The 14,940-nt window shown below is 44.1% G+C and overlaps 2 protein-coding genes across 2 annotated transcripts in view; one reads left to right on the forward strand and one right to left on the reverse strand.

Moving 5' to 3' along the window:
* The window catches only part of LOC139299860 (NACHT, LRR and PYD domains-containing protein 3-like), a 137,996-nt gene that overhangs the window by 105,621 nt on the left and 17,435 nt on the right, over positions 1-14,940 (forward strand). The window lies entirely within an intron of this gene.
* cbx1a (chromobox homolog 1a (HP1 beta homolog Drosophila)) lies at positions 6,251-8,947 on the reverse strand. The gene is made up of 4 exons (XM_070922557.1): positions 8,824-8,947; positions 7,750-7,921; positions 7,527-7,621; positions 6,251-6,418 (listed from the first exon to the last, which is right to left on the reverse strand). Exons 2-4 carry the CDS (start codon positions 7,858-7,860, stop codon positions 6,268-6,270), a joined length of 357 nt encoding a protein of 118 aa, XP_070778658.1. The 5' UTR covers positions 7,861-7,921; positions 8,824-8,947; the 3' UTR covers positions 6,251-6,267.

Genomic DNA, 14,940 nt, shown 5'->3' on the forward strand with positions numbered 1-14,940 from the left:
CAGCGCCTCAGAGACTTGAAAACATTTGAGTTGAACTAGCCAACAGGCTGACAGCAGGCTGGATCCTGGCTGGCAGCCCAAAAAATTGCAGACACTACTGTAGCTGTGTTTCCATTCAATTGTCAAGCAAACATTTGAAATGTCGCAAAAAAAAAGAAAAAGAAATGTGAAGGCTCGTAAGTGTATTTTTGAGTTTTAGCGAATTCTTACGTTTCCAATGCGATACTTCAAAATGAGCGTTAAAAATCGGTTCATGGAAACACGGCTAATGACTCTGAGCCACCAAGAAAGGGTTGCTGGTACACAGGAAGGGAAAAGTTGTGATCATGCCCCCTTGAGCTGGAAGGGGTGCAACATCTCGCTCACTCAAAGACACTTCTGCAGGCTAAAGACTTAGGGGTCATGGGGATCAAACCTAGGTATGTTCAGGTCCCAGATGGTGCAGTAACCACCGTCCAGACCGCCGCCAAAACGAACCATGCTATTCACCAAGACATACCCTCTCCAGCAGAACCCTTTCCAATTCTAGCAAGACAATAAATTTGCCACCTTGGCTACTTTGCTGAACCTCTTGAAATATCACATGTACTGTTAGTAACGCTTGTTAGTAGGATATATGCATTGTTGCTTTTGGTCTCAGAGGATATGTTCATAATAATAATAATAATAATAAGAGCAAACAGGTAAAATAACACCAGCATTGTGCTTTAAGGTGGATATATATGGTCTTTAAGAACAAGGTGGGAGGCATCACGGCCATCCGTGTGATTGAGCGGCGAACACGGAAAGTGATGGACATAAGAATGTGAAAAACTTGGTGGACGGGGAGCCTGGAGCTCCCTCCATTTTGACACCTATGCACACCTGGCCACTCACTGCAGAAAACTGGTATGGCTGTTGGATTGCTGATTTAAGAAAATCAGCCCCCCTCCCCCCCATGTAGTGGCCTTAAGTAAAGGAGGAGTAGAAAGCAGAATATACTCATTTTTAAGGACTCTTTGACCCATAAGTGGTGTCTGTATTGTTTTTTTTTTCCCCCTTGTGAACTGAAAGCATGATAGCAATGTTTTTTTTTTTTTTACCTGTGCCTTTCACTGATATATTTGTGCTTTTATGCATTTTCAACACACCTGTGTCTGTGAAGCTGTGGAAGTCTTGTCTATTTCAAACAAGATGGTGGGAATGTGTGTTCCAAATGTAGCTAAAGGGGAGGCCCACCCGTGACCTAAATTCAAAACCACTCTTCATCACCCTTGGCAGATCTTTAATACACGGGCTAAAGATAAACAACAACCGAGTTACATTGTTACGCTGTTAATGTTTTAACACTGATGGGTCAAAACGTATGTCAAATGCCCGAAATACATATGAACGTGCCTTTGATTGAAACATCTAGAAATGACAGCTTTGTAACTTTAAAGACGGGCAATTCTGGATTCCAACGTTTCCCCAAACTCGAGGCTGATTTGTGAATTGTTTGCAGTTAGCTTGTCACCCTCTGGTGGTTGTGCACATAGAACTCCATAGAGATTCTGATGAAACTATTAGTACAAGGAATTAAACATAGCAGCAGTTTGACCTCTTGATGCTCAATTAGCCTACATCATTGCGACACATCTGCAGTATTCTCGATTGTAGTTGAGAAAGTCTTCTGCTCGAAAGGTGAAGTTTTGATAAAGCCATGAAACCAATACTATTGTTTTTGTTTACTACCAAGTCATTTCTCAGGTATGGACACAGCCAGAAGAACACGCTAGCAGTTACTTTTCCTAACACGTGGACTCAGACATGACAAACATATTTAATTTGTAATTTCAAGAGTCAAAAGTATGAACTTTTTTGCCGCGTAGTCACCTGCATGCCTATCACTACCACTGACGGAACAAGCTTTTATTATTGTTGTGATGATGTTTACATTCGTGAATGCCCAATGTGCTTGCTGGTATTCAAGGACTTGGGGACCTTGCCTTCTCTGTACTATGGAAAAACACAAATAAAAAACATTTCTTTGGAGTCGCTGAGTTGCCTCTATGGTGTCTACACGGTCAGAACAGCGGAGTCAGACGTTGGCTGTTAATAAGGAAAATGCAGTGGTGGAAAGTAACCAAGTATATTTCCTCCAGTACTGTACTTAGGTACAATTCAGACATGGGCACTTGAGTACTCCACTACATTTCAAAGGCAAATAGTCCTTTTTACTCCTACATTTATGTGAGCTATACTTACTTGGCTTGAGATTTTACATTAAAAAAAAGAAATTGTTAAATCTTAAATGAATGGCTCTCTACCTTCTTGGCTCGTGACCCCCGTGTCTAGGGGTCTAGTTGAGGCCTCTTGTCACATTTCAGATTGTCTATGAATTGTTAGCAGCTCCACCAAAAGGACATTTCCCCTCTGAACTTCTCACATGGTTTCATTTAAATAACTGGCCGAGGCCCAAAGAGGTCAACCTATTAAATATTTCGCATAACAAAGTCCAAAAAAACCAAAAACGAATATAAATTTGTGTAGTAGAACCATTTTTTAAAAATTTTTTTTTTAAGAGTTACCCCTTGATCAGCTGCAAGAGTAAAATGCTGCTTGCACACTGATTGATGACCAGGACTTTTACTTGTAATGGAGAACACTTGGTGTTTGAAGTTTGGCTTCTATACATTCAGGTCACGTTCAAGACTAATATCAGGGAACAATAATAATGGGGAGTTCTCAATGTATACTTGATATGAAAATGCATTTTGGTAAATTTGTACTGACACAAAAGGACCTTCTGGGCAGCACAGTGCCACACAACTTCCCAAATGCTCACATAACTGTGGTAGTGCCACGTTTCTTGCAGTGTGCCATTAAAATAAGAAAAGGACTAATTGGAGACACCAAAGTACAAATAGCTACGAAAACGAAAAAAACCAAAAACCTTTATTGTCCAAAACAGACAATTAAAAGTAGATCAGCCATGACAGTGACATCGCAAGGGAAACCAATAAACATGCAACAGGACAACACAAGCTAATTCGCGTAATACAGAGGAAGGTTTCAGAGACGAGATAGAAAAGCTAACTAACAGACCCAGGTGCAGCGAACTCAATCCCTTCCTGTCAATGGTGAGGTATAACAGAAGGCAGTCGGCGTGCAGGACGTTTTACTCATAATACTGTACATGTACATGGTGAAGTCCGAAAGAAGTTCTAATAAAAATGAATAATGTCTAGGAGCTTTACAGAATATATTTAATTGAAAACAGACAAGAAGAAAAGGACCCAGCATACAGATACTAACATACAGTAATGGCATCGGTACGGCTATTTTACAGTCACCTCAAACACTAGAAACTCCCATTTACAGCTGTACCAAAAAAATCCCAAACATTAACCAACATTTCAGCCTCTCAAAGAAGACAAAAACGTCACAGAGATGGTCACAGTGTGCAATGAGCATCTTTCCATTTCACCGCCTGGCCTTGTTGTGTGAAGTACACAATCTGCGGTCACTCGACAGTTTGCGGCTTCTGAGTTTGTGCGCGTCCCCCGTTAACATGTCACAGAGGGTTAGGGCCCTATTTAAAAAAAAAAAGAAAAAAGAAAAAAAAAGGGGGATCATTCTGTAACAAAAAGGCAAACATTTAAAAAAAATAGCTGCTGTTTCAAGGGTTGTGACATGAGGCAGTGAAGTACAAAGACAATGCCTGATGAAAATGAGCAAAAAAATATATATTTTCAAAAGGTGAGTTCTCTGCTTTTGGGTGGCCTTGTGCTGCAGGAGAGTTTTCAAAGCAGTCCAGAGAAAGGGGATCTGAAGCTAGCTAACCTGGGTCTGCTAACAGAGGAAGCTACTATTCTAACTTTAGTACAGTATACGTAGAAATAAGCACAGCCGGGCTACATTCAACACATTCAATTTTTTTTTTTTTTTAAACGCAGCAGAGAAAACAGCAGAGAGGCGGTCATGTTATTCGTGCTGAATTCAAAAGCGCTCTCCCGTTTTAGTCATGAGAAATATTAAAAAAAAAACGCAGGTTAAACATAGGACGGACCGCAAGCAAGGTGAACCAGGGAATACTCGAAATGTGCAGCACCGCCGTGTCTTGAGTGTTGCCCGGCCAGTGCAAGCTAGAAATAATACAGCCTAAAAAAAAACACACGTGGCTGAGTGTGTGTGTGTGACGGTTAAAAAGGGAGTGGAAATGAAGATTTTTCTTTCTTTTTTTTTTTAAACATCATCATCTCCTCCCGTTTGCAGTAAAACCTAGTTTGTTCGTTACCGAGCATGTATCTGCTCTCATCGGGAGAAACCTCCGCCTGCCAGCCAAAGTTCGGAGAGTAAGAATTGACGCGGCACTTTCACCGCAAGCCCGCGGTTGCTGACTGGCTGATAACTCACTGACACACGGCCGGCCAGTTCCCACACTGACGGCTCTCTTGTCCAGCACCTGTTCATTCACTGTGCGATGGCCAACGTTTGGTTCAAACTGGGGCGCTAGAAGAGGTGCCTCGCAAAGCTTGCTTCCAGCAGGTCACTATGCTAAGCATGCTTGTTGCGATCTGGTGTCAGAAACGGTCGCTCTACTTCATAGGGTGTGTCCATTCTGCTAGTGATCCTCAGTTGGTTCCTGACACTTTGGCCCCTCTAGTCTACAGGTTAAAAAGGGGCATCTCAGCTTCTTTGGGTTTGATGTAAACCTTCCCCTCCTAATGCCGAGCCTGGGTCAGCACAAACAATAACCGATATATGAGAATCGAGCGACTCTTCGCCTCCAGTGTGCCCATCAATCTAGCAGTGTGGAAAATGACAACCTGCCAGACACTCCATCAGCCACTTTGGCAGGTAACCAACCAGCCTTAGTTCCATTAAAAAAAAAAAAAGAAAAAAAGAAGAAAAAAAGGTAACTCCATAAAATTGGTAAACTGGCATGAGGGGTCTGGGAACCAAACCAGCCAGAGCTGCCAGGGAATGAAGTCAAGTCTGTACACTAACATATGGTTCCACTACTTCTGTAAGTAGCCATTTTTCTTCTAGCCCTGTTGGCAGGCGACTATTTGGCTTCCCACTAAACAAATACGGTGGCCTAAGCAAGTGATGAAAATGCCTGGTGAGCTGAACAGTATTCCCATGTGACTGGCTTGTCCCGACAACCCAATATATATATCTTAACATCTATAAACGCGTATGATTGTGTCACATGAAATACAGCAGATGAACAGTTTTACATTCACAGAAAAGCTACAAGCTTGCCTCTGAACCTCCGCCGGATGAGTACCAAAAAAAAAACGTAAACTAACGGTTCCATCAAATACAGACTTGTTCGCTCGTTGTAATGAAAAGAAAACTAAACAGGCAGCTAAGTGCAAGCTTTGGGCAGCGGCGTCATCCATGGCTGGAACGACGGCAAACTTTTGAACGCTGGCTGGTTGGTGCGCCACGTTGGCTGGTGCGGCACGTGAGGCCAAAAGCCAACGACTGCTCGTCTTTTCATGTGGACTGTACGCTTCACTCCGACACGGGCAGACCGGCGGAGGAAGCTCTCTTTGTCAGAGTGAAACGTGCGGCCGTCGGTTGGGGGTTTGAGAGTGTCAACAGTGTTGAGTCGGCGACGGCGAGAACCCGAGCGATGCGAAGGGAACAGATACTGAAAAGAGATGAATGGGTTTGTGGCCATTCTTTCATGGTCTCCTCCATAACGCCTTGCCTCACGTCATTCCCCTCCAAAAAGACGCCCCCCCCCCCCCCCCCCCCAAACATTCAGCTTGCTCCTCACGTGAATGGATATGTTACACATGTATTTCCAACACCAGGCACCTGTCACCAAACAGTGGCGGACAAACACTTTTGTAGGAATTTCACTGTATTCAGTTCAATATTCAGCTTGCGACGCCAAGGAGGAATACTAGCAGAATAAAGGCACCATTGCTGATCGAGTGACACGTTCTTGGCGAGGGAAAAACATTAAAATAAAAGACTAAGTGTCAACATACCTCTTTAAAAAAAAAAAATTATATTTTCAGTTGAGGTACAGGATACAGGTGGGAGCATCTTTTGAGGAAAGGACACCCGTCTCCTTTCAGGGCAGGAAAACAAACTTCTTCTTTCCTCTGTCAGCTACATTGGCAGTTCAATCCCAGCGATGTGGGATTTTCTCCACTCTCACTGCCAAAGTGGCTGCTAGAATCAATTACCTGGGCAACAGTTCACCAGTGTATATAGTGTTGCTTTCCCGCCCCGCACCTCCTTTCTTTTCCTCTTTGCGCCTCCGTCGCCTCCTCCTCCGCTCATCTAGTCCTTTTTCTCCTCCTCTTTCTTCTCCTCCTCCTCCGTGGGGTACGAGTGCCAGGTGAGGCGCTCCTCATAGAAGGAGATGACCACCTGGGGACATTTGACGTTGGCCTCCTTGGCTGGGACGAGGTCGGCCTCGTCTGAGTTCTTCCTGTTCATTTTAATTCCAGAGAGAGCGGCACGGGAGGAGAGGGAGGATCAACATGCAAGAGAGAGAAAGGAGATGAGGTAAAGGGAGGAAGAGCAAAAGAGAGAGAACAGTGTTAGACAATGGGCTGGTCACCGTTTATTTCCTCCAACAATAAACACAAACTGAGGGTTACCAAGGATAACCACCCAAAAGCTGTTGCCTAGGACAGTAGTCCCCATCTGATGGGTGAATTATTGTTACGATTAATCGTTTAGTCTATTAAATGTCACGATTTCCCAGAGCCCAAAGTGACGCCTACAAATTGTTTCTTTTGTCTGACCAACAGTCCAAAACCCCAAAGACTCTTCTTTTACTGTCATAAACGACAAAGAAAAGCAGCAAAATCCTCACCAGTTTGACATTTTTGCTTGAAAAATGACTGAAAAACAATTCACCGATTATCAAAATAGTTGGTGATTCATTTTCTTTAGATCGAGTAATCTCTGCGGCTCTAGTCGAGCATGAGGTTCAACTTCATTTAAAAAAACAAAACAAAAAAACAACAACTTTGAAATGTAGTGAATTTCTAGAACAGCGAGACACTCTCTCAAAGTAGCTCCGGTTTAAAAGTAGCTTTCAAAGTAGCTCTAGACGGCGTTTCTGCCAGTTTTGGGCGCATCCGTGGGGGCGTTGCACAATGCGCATCGGGCGTAAACAGTAGCGGTAAGATGGCGAATTGCATCGACCTCCTGCAAGCTTTTGTTCTGTTATTACAGATATTTATGAATCCTGTCTAACGATTCACCGATTGTGCCCGCTTGGGGCTGTTCTGTTAGGGTCACAACATGATCAGCTTCAGTATTTTCTGGCCGACGAAGCTTCATCTAACTCGTCGTTAGAACGATATAAATGGGGGCGTGGCTGTATACAGAGCTTTGCAATTGTTTTCTCTCGATGACTGCATGGTCTTCACTGGTCTCCTCATTTCCTTGTAACAAAGACCCAACTGGGGTCCAAATTATACTCCATTAACATCTGTCTATTCAGTTTGTTAAACGTACTGTTGAAAAGTAAATTCCACCTCAAAGCCATCTCACTGGACCCTTAAAAACTGACAGTGAAGACCCACCACTTCATGAGGAACATCAGCTCTCCGCTGGAGTCTGTCGCTCCAATGATCCTCTCCGGCTGCAAACCCCTGCCGAAACCTCGGGCCTTCTCACCCTGGAGACAGGAAGTAGAAGAACCAGAAGACACATGACCAAAGAAGAAGAAACAGACAGGCAGGAGATAATGCTGCGGTGAACATTAAATATATGTTTTTGTGGTCTGGCTGACTCTCCTTCGCTCACCTCCTCCTTCTTCCTCTTGCTCCCTCGCTCCTCGGAGTCTCCCGAGGCCTCGCTGGCAATTTTCCTCTTGCCCTCCTTCTTTTTCTCCTCCTTCTCTTTGTGCTTCTGCATGTACTCTGCGATAAGGTCGGGGCAGTCCAGGTTATCCTCCGGCTCCCACGTGTTATCCTCACTAGAAAAGGTGGGTGCAAAGAGAGCGCACGTTGGGCTTTGTTTGGGCTATAATGTCTCACTCTTGATTCCAAATTAAGGATTATTTGCAGGGCTGTTCGTCAATGTCAAAATTCTAAACTTTCAATTTTGACACTGATACTTAATGCTGCACATAATTAGCAATTTTTTTACATTTGGAAAACACAAACGAGTACCAAAGTTACGATTAAGAACTAGAATTAACGCCCCGCAGTTGTGCGCCGCCGCCAACCAGCCAAGTTGCAGTTTACATCCATGTCTGTCCAGACTCACAATATATGTTTTTTGCTAAATGGAAGTTCACTAGTATCACAATAGTGACGATACACAATTGTGTATGATTCCAGTCCATGACGCTCAAAATTCAGAATGAGGCAGGAAGGGAAAGGCAGAGCGGACCAGATGGAGGAAAAGCCCCGTACTGTGCTGGTTTTTGTTTACTCATCGTGTCGTCCCAGCCGACATGTGTGTGACATCTGGAATCGCCCAATTCATTCTTAAATGACTGCTTTTGAGGTCACACTGACCTTCCGAGTCAAAAGTGTAACCTATTCAGTGTCCGATCAGCTGTGAAATATGGTCACAATCTCCCCTTCTGTTTTCACGACATTATGACATCCCAGTGACGTTGACCTTTGACCTTTTGGGTAAAAATAACTTAATTGTTGTATCCCATTAAAGATCTGTGTGATTTTGCCAAAATGGCTGAATCAATTCTTGGTGGAGTTATGGCCAATAACACCTTTGTCGTGGTAATTGTGAGGTCACAGTGAGCTTGGGAATGGGCTGAATGGGAAGGACAGACCGACAGACCGACAACCCCAACAATATCTCTGGCCACCGCTATTGCCAGCGCCAAGTTTTACTCCAGTGGATACTCACTCTGAGAACCCCTTCCATTTCAGAAGAAACTCCGCTTTGCCCTTCACCACTCTGCGGTCCAAAACCTTCTCGACCACATACTCCTCCTCTTCCTCCTCCTCGGCCGCCCCCGCCACTCCTGCTGCTGCTGCTGCTGCTGCTGCTGCTGCTGCTGTTGCTGCTGCTGCTGCTACTACTACTGGTGCTTCTGGTGCTGCTGCAGGTGCTGCGGGCTGCTGCTCCTCCTCCTCAGCCTTCTTGCCCTTCTTTCCTGCAACAGTCGCCAGCTTGAAGTCTGCTGAGGGCGCCTCTGGTGGGGGCCAAGAGGAAACAGGCGGAGATAATGATAAAAGGGTTAGAATAACTAATAAGAGTGATAAGTGAATTATAGTTTGGCATGTTTTAATATTAAAATATGCAGCTTAAGTGGAAAGGATGCGAGGGCGTATGAGGTGGCCAATCCTGAGGAATTAGAGACTGAAGCATCTACTGCATTAAAACTGAAATGTAGGCTCTAAAAGATGTAACTACATTAAGCTAATCTCGTCTTCAATTATAGTGATACGGCTCAAATCCCTGATAAAAAAAATCGAAATAAATGCAAAATTAGTTACGTACAAAACTTGGGAGGCAACTCTTACATTGTCAAACACCAAAAGACACAAGACCACACACAGATCAACAGGGGATGTAAGAAAAGCAATAGCTGAACGATAATAAGACATCACTAACTGAATTAGGATCAACTTTTTTGACGCGTTTCTTGGCCTCAAGCATTTGCCGCTGTACCCCAGTTGTATCAACACAGTGGTCCCATTGAAGTGAATGAGTAGCCCGCACCTTTTGACACTGTGCGATCCTTCCTGGCATTTCTGAACAATAATGCCACCCCCAAAGGACACAAAGCAACACATGACAAGCACGATGAAGATTGCTCCTTGAGGTCCCTCTGCCTTCTGTTGTAACATAAAACCCCCCCCACATCTTTGACATCCTATTTTTCTTGTGTATTACTCTATATATTTGCTTCAGCTTCACTGAGGCTGCTCAGTTTTAGACATTTAGAAATCCAGAAGGTATGATTTTCAATACTGTCAAAAATACAGACACTCCTTTTTCTATTAAACCGATACTGAAACTGTAGTTTAATACTACAGGTGACAGAATTCCGGGGGCAGCAAAACAAATACTGACTATTGTCGTTTTAATAAAAAAAGTCAAGAAATAATTGGCCTTTTTGCATCATTCTGTGAGCAACCATGATCTGATTTTATGCCGCACATGGTAGTAAGAGTCTGCAAACAGCAGGGCACAGTGAAAGTGGACGGTTACCTTGCTGAGAAGTTGGAGGTGTGCAGCCCGTCGCCTGCAGCTCTTTTCGCTAAAACAAAGTGCGGAGATAGGTCTGGCTATGCGACACTACCCTCATTGTGGCCACTCCTTCTTGTTCTGTTACTCCCCGCAATATTTCAAACTGATCCGCTGTCGAAAAAAACGCCGAAAATTACCATTGTCTTGTTTTGTAGATGCATTTTAGATGAACGATAGCGGTCAGCGCAAATCTCACTGACAAACACATTCATAATAAAAGCCAACTCGCGTTTCGCCAGTTAAATGCCTTTAATGTGAAGCTGCTGCAGTAGGAAAAGACATTTATTGAAATGAAAATCTTTGAGATTATTACTTTAAACCCAGCAAGACGTGTCTAAGCAGGCTAATTGCATATTAGACACACAGCACTGTAGGCTAGACAAAGTCATACAAGAAGGCGTTGCAGGTGATTTTCATTTGTATATGACAATAGATAATAAATAAAAAGTAGACTCGTCCAAACCCAGATCAAAAGCAGAGGGGGAAGCCATGTTAGGGCCCGGGCAAGAGAGAAAAGAAGCTGAAACTTGAGTATGCAGGGAAAGAAAGGAGGAGGGGTCACCAGATAAAGAGCTGGACCGTTCAAAAGGTCTGGCTCTGACAAAAACGCTGTGAGAGGCTTTAGCTATTACATCTGGAGTGTGTCTGCTGGGTGGTTCCACTGCAGCAGCCATTTTGGCAGGTTTTTTACCAACTACAGAGAGCCGAAGTCATGACGTTATGTCCAGGCAAGCCCCTGTTCCACAAGTTTCTGCTACTCAACGCAATCTCTCATTCAGCATTTCTATCAATGGCCTGTCTGGAAAAAAAAAGGTGTTTACTTTACTAGTACATATTCCAAGACAAATCAGCATCCACTACAGCAGTTGGTATAAAAAACTGAAACCTTTGCCTGTTGCTCAGGCCTGCCTTGGACCAGCCCCTAGTTATGCTGCTATATGCCTAGACTGCTGGAGGACTTCCCATGATGCATTGAGCTTTCCTCCTCTCCCTCTCCATCTGTACACATTCATGTCCCACCAATGCAAGTTACCAACTTTACATCTTCCCCGGACTTTCTTTGTGCTTGTTGTGATTTGGCGCTATTTAAATGAAATTTTCCTAAGCACAGAAAAAAAAAAAACACTACGTCATCATAACTCACCAGCGCTTTCTTCTAAAAGTGTTTTTTTTTGGACTTTCTAGCTGTAATCTCTGCTGTCTAAGAACTCCTTGGTAAGGCTGCTATTACAGACGTGTGTGAGCTAACCAGACACTTGACTCGCCTCTTCTGTCGAGCAGCGCCGCTTGGCCACACGAATGTTTAGGACTTATGGGAAATTACGTCCGTTAAAAAAGGCACCTACAAACATAAATACTGAATAAACAACACGAAAACATAGGCGGCGAGCCACACCACATATTGTTGAGAAAAGCTCTGCTCCAAGGCTGTATTTTTAAGTTATTAGCGTAGTTACGAATGTCGATGGGATTTTGAATGGGGTTTGCTTACTTCTAGAATACACAGACCCATGGCTCTGTCCGCTTTTCGCCTGTTATCCACAAATTGTAAACTTTCCACAGCATTTCAAAAAGTTGTTCATTAACTAGCATCGAGGCAGTCACTGGCTTCAGCACACTTTGAAAACAAACCCGCAGAGACTTGACTTCATTTCGGTCAGGTTGTTGTCATATGGTAATGAAGTCACCAAGCAGACCATTTTTAAAATAAAAATGAGTTGAGAGGCACGGACAGGGTAGGGAAGTCAAAGTATTGAGAAGAGATGCACTAACACATTGCCGGTTTCCACAGAGGTTTTTCTGAGAACAGAAAGAACGTCACCGTCCCTTAAACCAACTGCTTAAAAGCTATTATCAAATATACACAATGTTGGAGTTAGCAGGCTAAACCAACCACATAAAAACCCATTGTTACGGTCATTTAAATTCACACTTCATCCAAATTACAAGTTGTTTTAGTGCAACGGCAGTCACAGAAAGGCCAAATCATCCAAAACGCTGCTGCCAGAGAGAGGAAAAACAAAAGTAGTGTACCTAAATTATCCAAATACAACTGCCAAAAAGTTCAAATTGAATATTTTGAAACCATCTCTTGTAGATCTGACAAAACTTAATGTTTAGCTCAATGCGTTGAATGTCACAACCTACGACACAGACAAACCAAGGCAGCAAGCAGAACATTTCATTCTCCATGACCCTCGGACCCCGGCTATTGGCTTACCATCGTATTAATCCCGGTATTTAGAGTAATCCAGTTGTGTGGCCACATGAATGAGGAGACTGTTCGTTGCTACGACGACGACTACTACTACTGAGGTGCTTCACAGCAAGGCACTTCCTACCTGAGTCCCATAGCGGGGGGGGGGGGCGCACCTGCCTTTGTATGCATCAGTGCCATCACTGAAATGACTGGCGACACATGATGGAACTGTAACAAGTGAACCCCTGTAGAGTCCAGTGTGCTTTTTTTTTTGTTGGCTAACTTACAACAACCAGCATACCCAGTTAACATAAAGAGGGTCCAACTAACGCCCACCAGTCATTTTGAACCCCCCCTACAAATCTGGTGGCTACCGTGACCTCGGTTGTTATGCAGTGTCGCTAGTGTCTGGGAGGAAAAACGCCCCCTTCCATGCCTCCCGAGCGGTCAGGGTGATTTGCGGACGGGCATCCACCGAAAAACACACATACACACTGCGGCAGGCGGGACTCGCGCGCGCACGCACACACACACACACGCACGCGGGCGGGCACGTCCACTCCCGGTCTCGGAGCCAAACGGGGTTGTTCCGCCGGAGCCGTCAACAAAGCTGTCCCGTCCACCGTTTCATAAGAGATGCGTCGATGCCAGCGTGGTGCACGCCGTTTTTTCCACATCATGCCTGCAGCGCGCTGTAGCCTCGCGCGCTGCATTGCACGGTCGACGACTGCCAAAGAATAAGTTCGGACGATTTTCGTTTGACTTGTGATTTGGCCACAATGCGATGCAATTCACCAAAACCTGAGCAAGGAGACGAGCTAGGCGGCCTGCCCCCCCTCCTCCTCCTCCTCCTCCCACCCCTACAACCAGAGAGGGCAACATGGCTGGCGTGTTTTCCCTCAACAGCTAGCTAACATGAGCCTTACCTTTACAGAGAATGCTTCGGAGCGCTTCTGTGGGCTTGCGGTAGGCCCGAGTGAAGACACCGTGGTTTGACCGTCTGCTGTAGACGAGCAGCAAGGCGGAGACGCGCCAGTGGCGACACACAACTACCCAAAGGCCGAGTGGCGTGCTTTGAATCGGCTTCGCTCTGTGTGCCTTGCTGCCGGATAGCACAATAGCCTCGGCGTCGCTGACAACCAGCAGCGTTCCCGTTCTGCCCGCCAACAGCACCACCGGACGTCACGTCAGGGCAACGCAAGGCATAGTGGGAGGTGAAGTCCTTGCCGTTCCAACAGTAAATATTACTACAGTACAGTACACCTAATCACATTTCTTGTTCATTTATTGTTTAAAACCTTATTCAGCTAACTACCGAATGATTACAGGTGTCAAATAAATATAGTTGCATCAATATATAACATTTCCTTCTGAAATGTAGCACACTAAATTACCAGATTTAACCAGTTAAAATACCAGTACTTTATCATTATGTAAGCTAATACTATATAAATGTGTTCTTTAATGCTGCTACACCTGCTGTTGTTACTACTAATACTAGATCTACTAATAGTAAACATAGATATAATACATTTTACATCTATGTATATTTTATTTCGGTCAAATTAACTGGATCAAATGTTCCCAACAAAAACAATAGTTAGTTGAGTCAGTCCCCCCCCAGTGAAGGATGAAGAAGAGAGATGATGAGTCCAGGTGGACCCCCTAATGTTGAACCCTCCGCAGAACATCTGGCTTTTTTGGCGTTTTGATCTCTCGGTGCTGTGTTCAGAATTGCAACCCTATTTCTAAAAGGCCAGACTTGCAGGGATCCTTTTTAATGGTGCGGTTTCTTTTGTTTTAGAGATTTTATGAACAGTCGAAGTCCAACATTCAGACCAGAAATAATACAAATCGCAACCCCTACTGGAAGACAAGCCCGCTTTATTCAAGAAGATGGATTGATTTGCAACGCTCATTTGTCAAAGGTTCACTTGGAGATAGTTTTACTTTCAGTATATAACACGGCAACCTTAACTTTAGTAGACTTTATATAATATGGTCCGAAGGGAACTGTGGTGAGGAAATCGGTGTACCATTTACTTCATTTGCAATGGTGCTACACTTGTGCTTATGTGTGGAGGGGTCGTCTAGCAATAGGACCCAGGCAAGAAGGCCCAGAGGGGCTCAAAGTTCCTGCATTGCAACACAGCTGAGGGACCGCAGCTGAGCCCCACCTTTTGTTGCTTTTGGTGTGACTTGGTGGTTTGTTTCGGTAAGGTCCTTTACATTTATTTAACATTATGATTTTATAGATCATTTATTATGTGTAGAACCAACCAATGCTGCACTCGCGCACCACCTTGGGCACACAATTTATCTATGTTCTTTTTTTTACAATGACCTGCTGGTCTCGGACTTTGGGGAGCCATGTTCTAGTCAATCCAGGTTGATGTTAATTTCTTTATTCTATATATAGTTTGTGTAATGTTCCTCGTAAATATGCTGTAAATATGAGTCCAGCCAGTTTCCTCAGTGATGGATGAAGAAGTGAGATGAAACTAAGGAAGTAATTTAGTCACAACTGGTTCAGATTCACTGAAAGTTCCCCATTCTATGCTTCCACT

Source organism: Enoplosus armatus, chromosome 17 (assembly GCF_043641665.1).
Source record: "Enoplosus armatus isolate fEnoArm2 chromosome 17, fEnoArm2.hap1, whole genome shotgun sequence".
In the NCBI taxonomy this organism is placed as follows: Eukaryota; Metazoa; Chordata; class Actinopteri; order Centrarchiformes; family Enoplosidae; genus Enoplosus; species Enoplosus armatus.

Coding starts and splice junctions, on each gene's coding strand:
- cbx1a (XM_070922557.1), bottom strand. CDS start 7,860: ATGCAGAAGCACAAAGAGAAGGAGGAGAAAAAGAAGGAGGGCAAGAGG. Junction 7,622..7,749: donor GCAAGAGGAAGAAGGAGGAG/GTGAGCGAAGGA, acceptor TCCTGTCTCCAG/GGTGAGAAGGCCCGAGGTTT. Junction 6,419..7,526: donor CTGATGTTCCTCATGAAGTG/GTGGGTCTTCAC, acceptor TAAAATGAACAG/GAAGAACTCAGACGAGGCCG.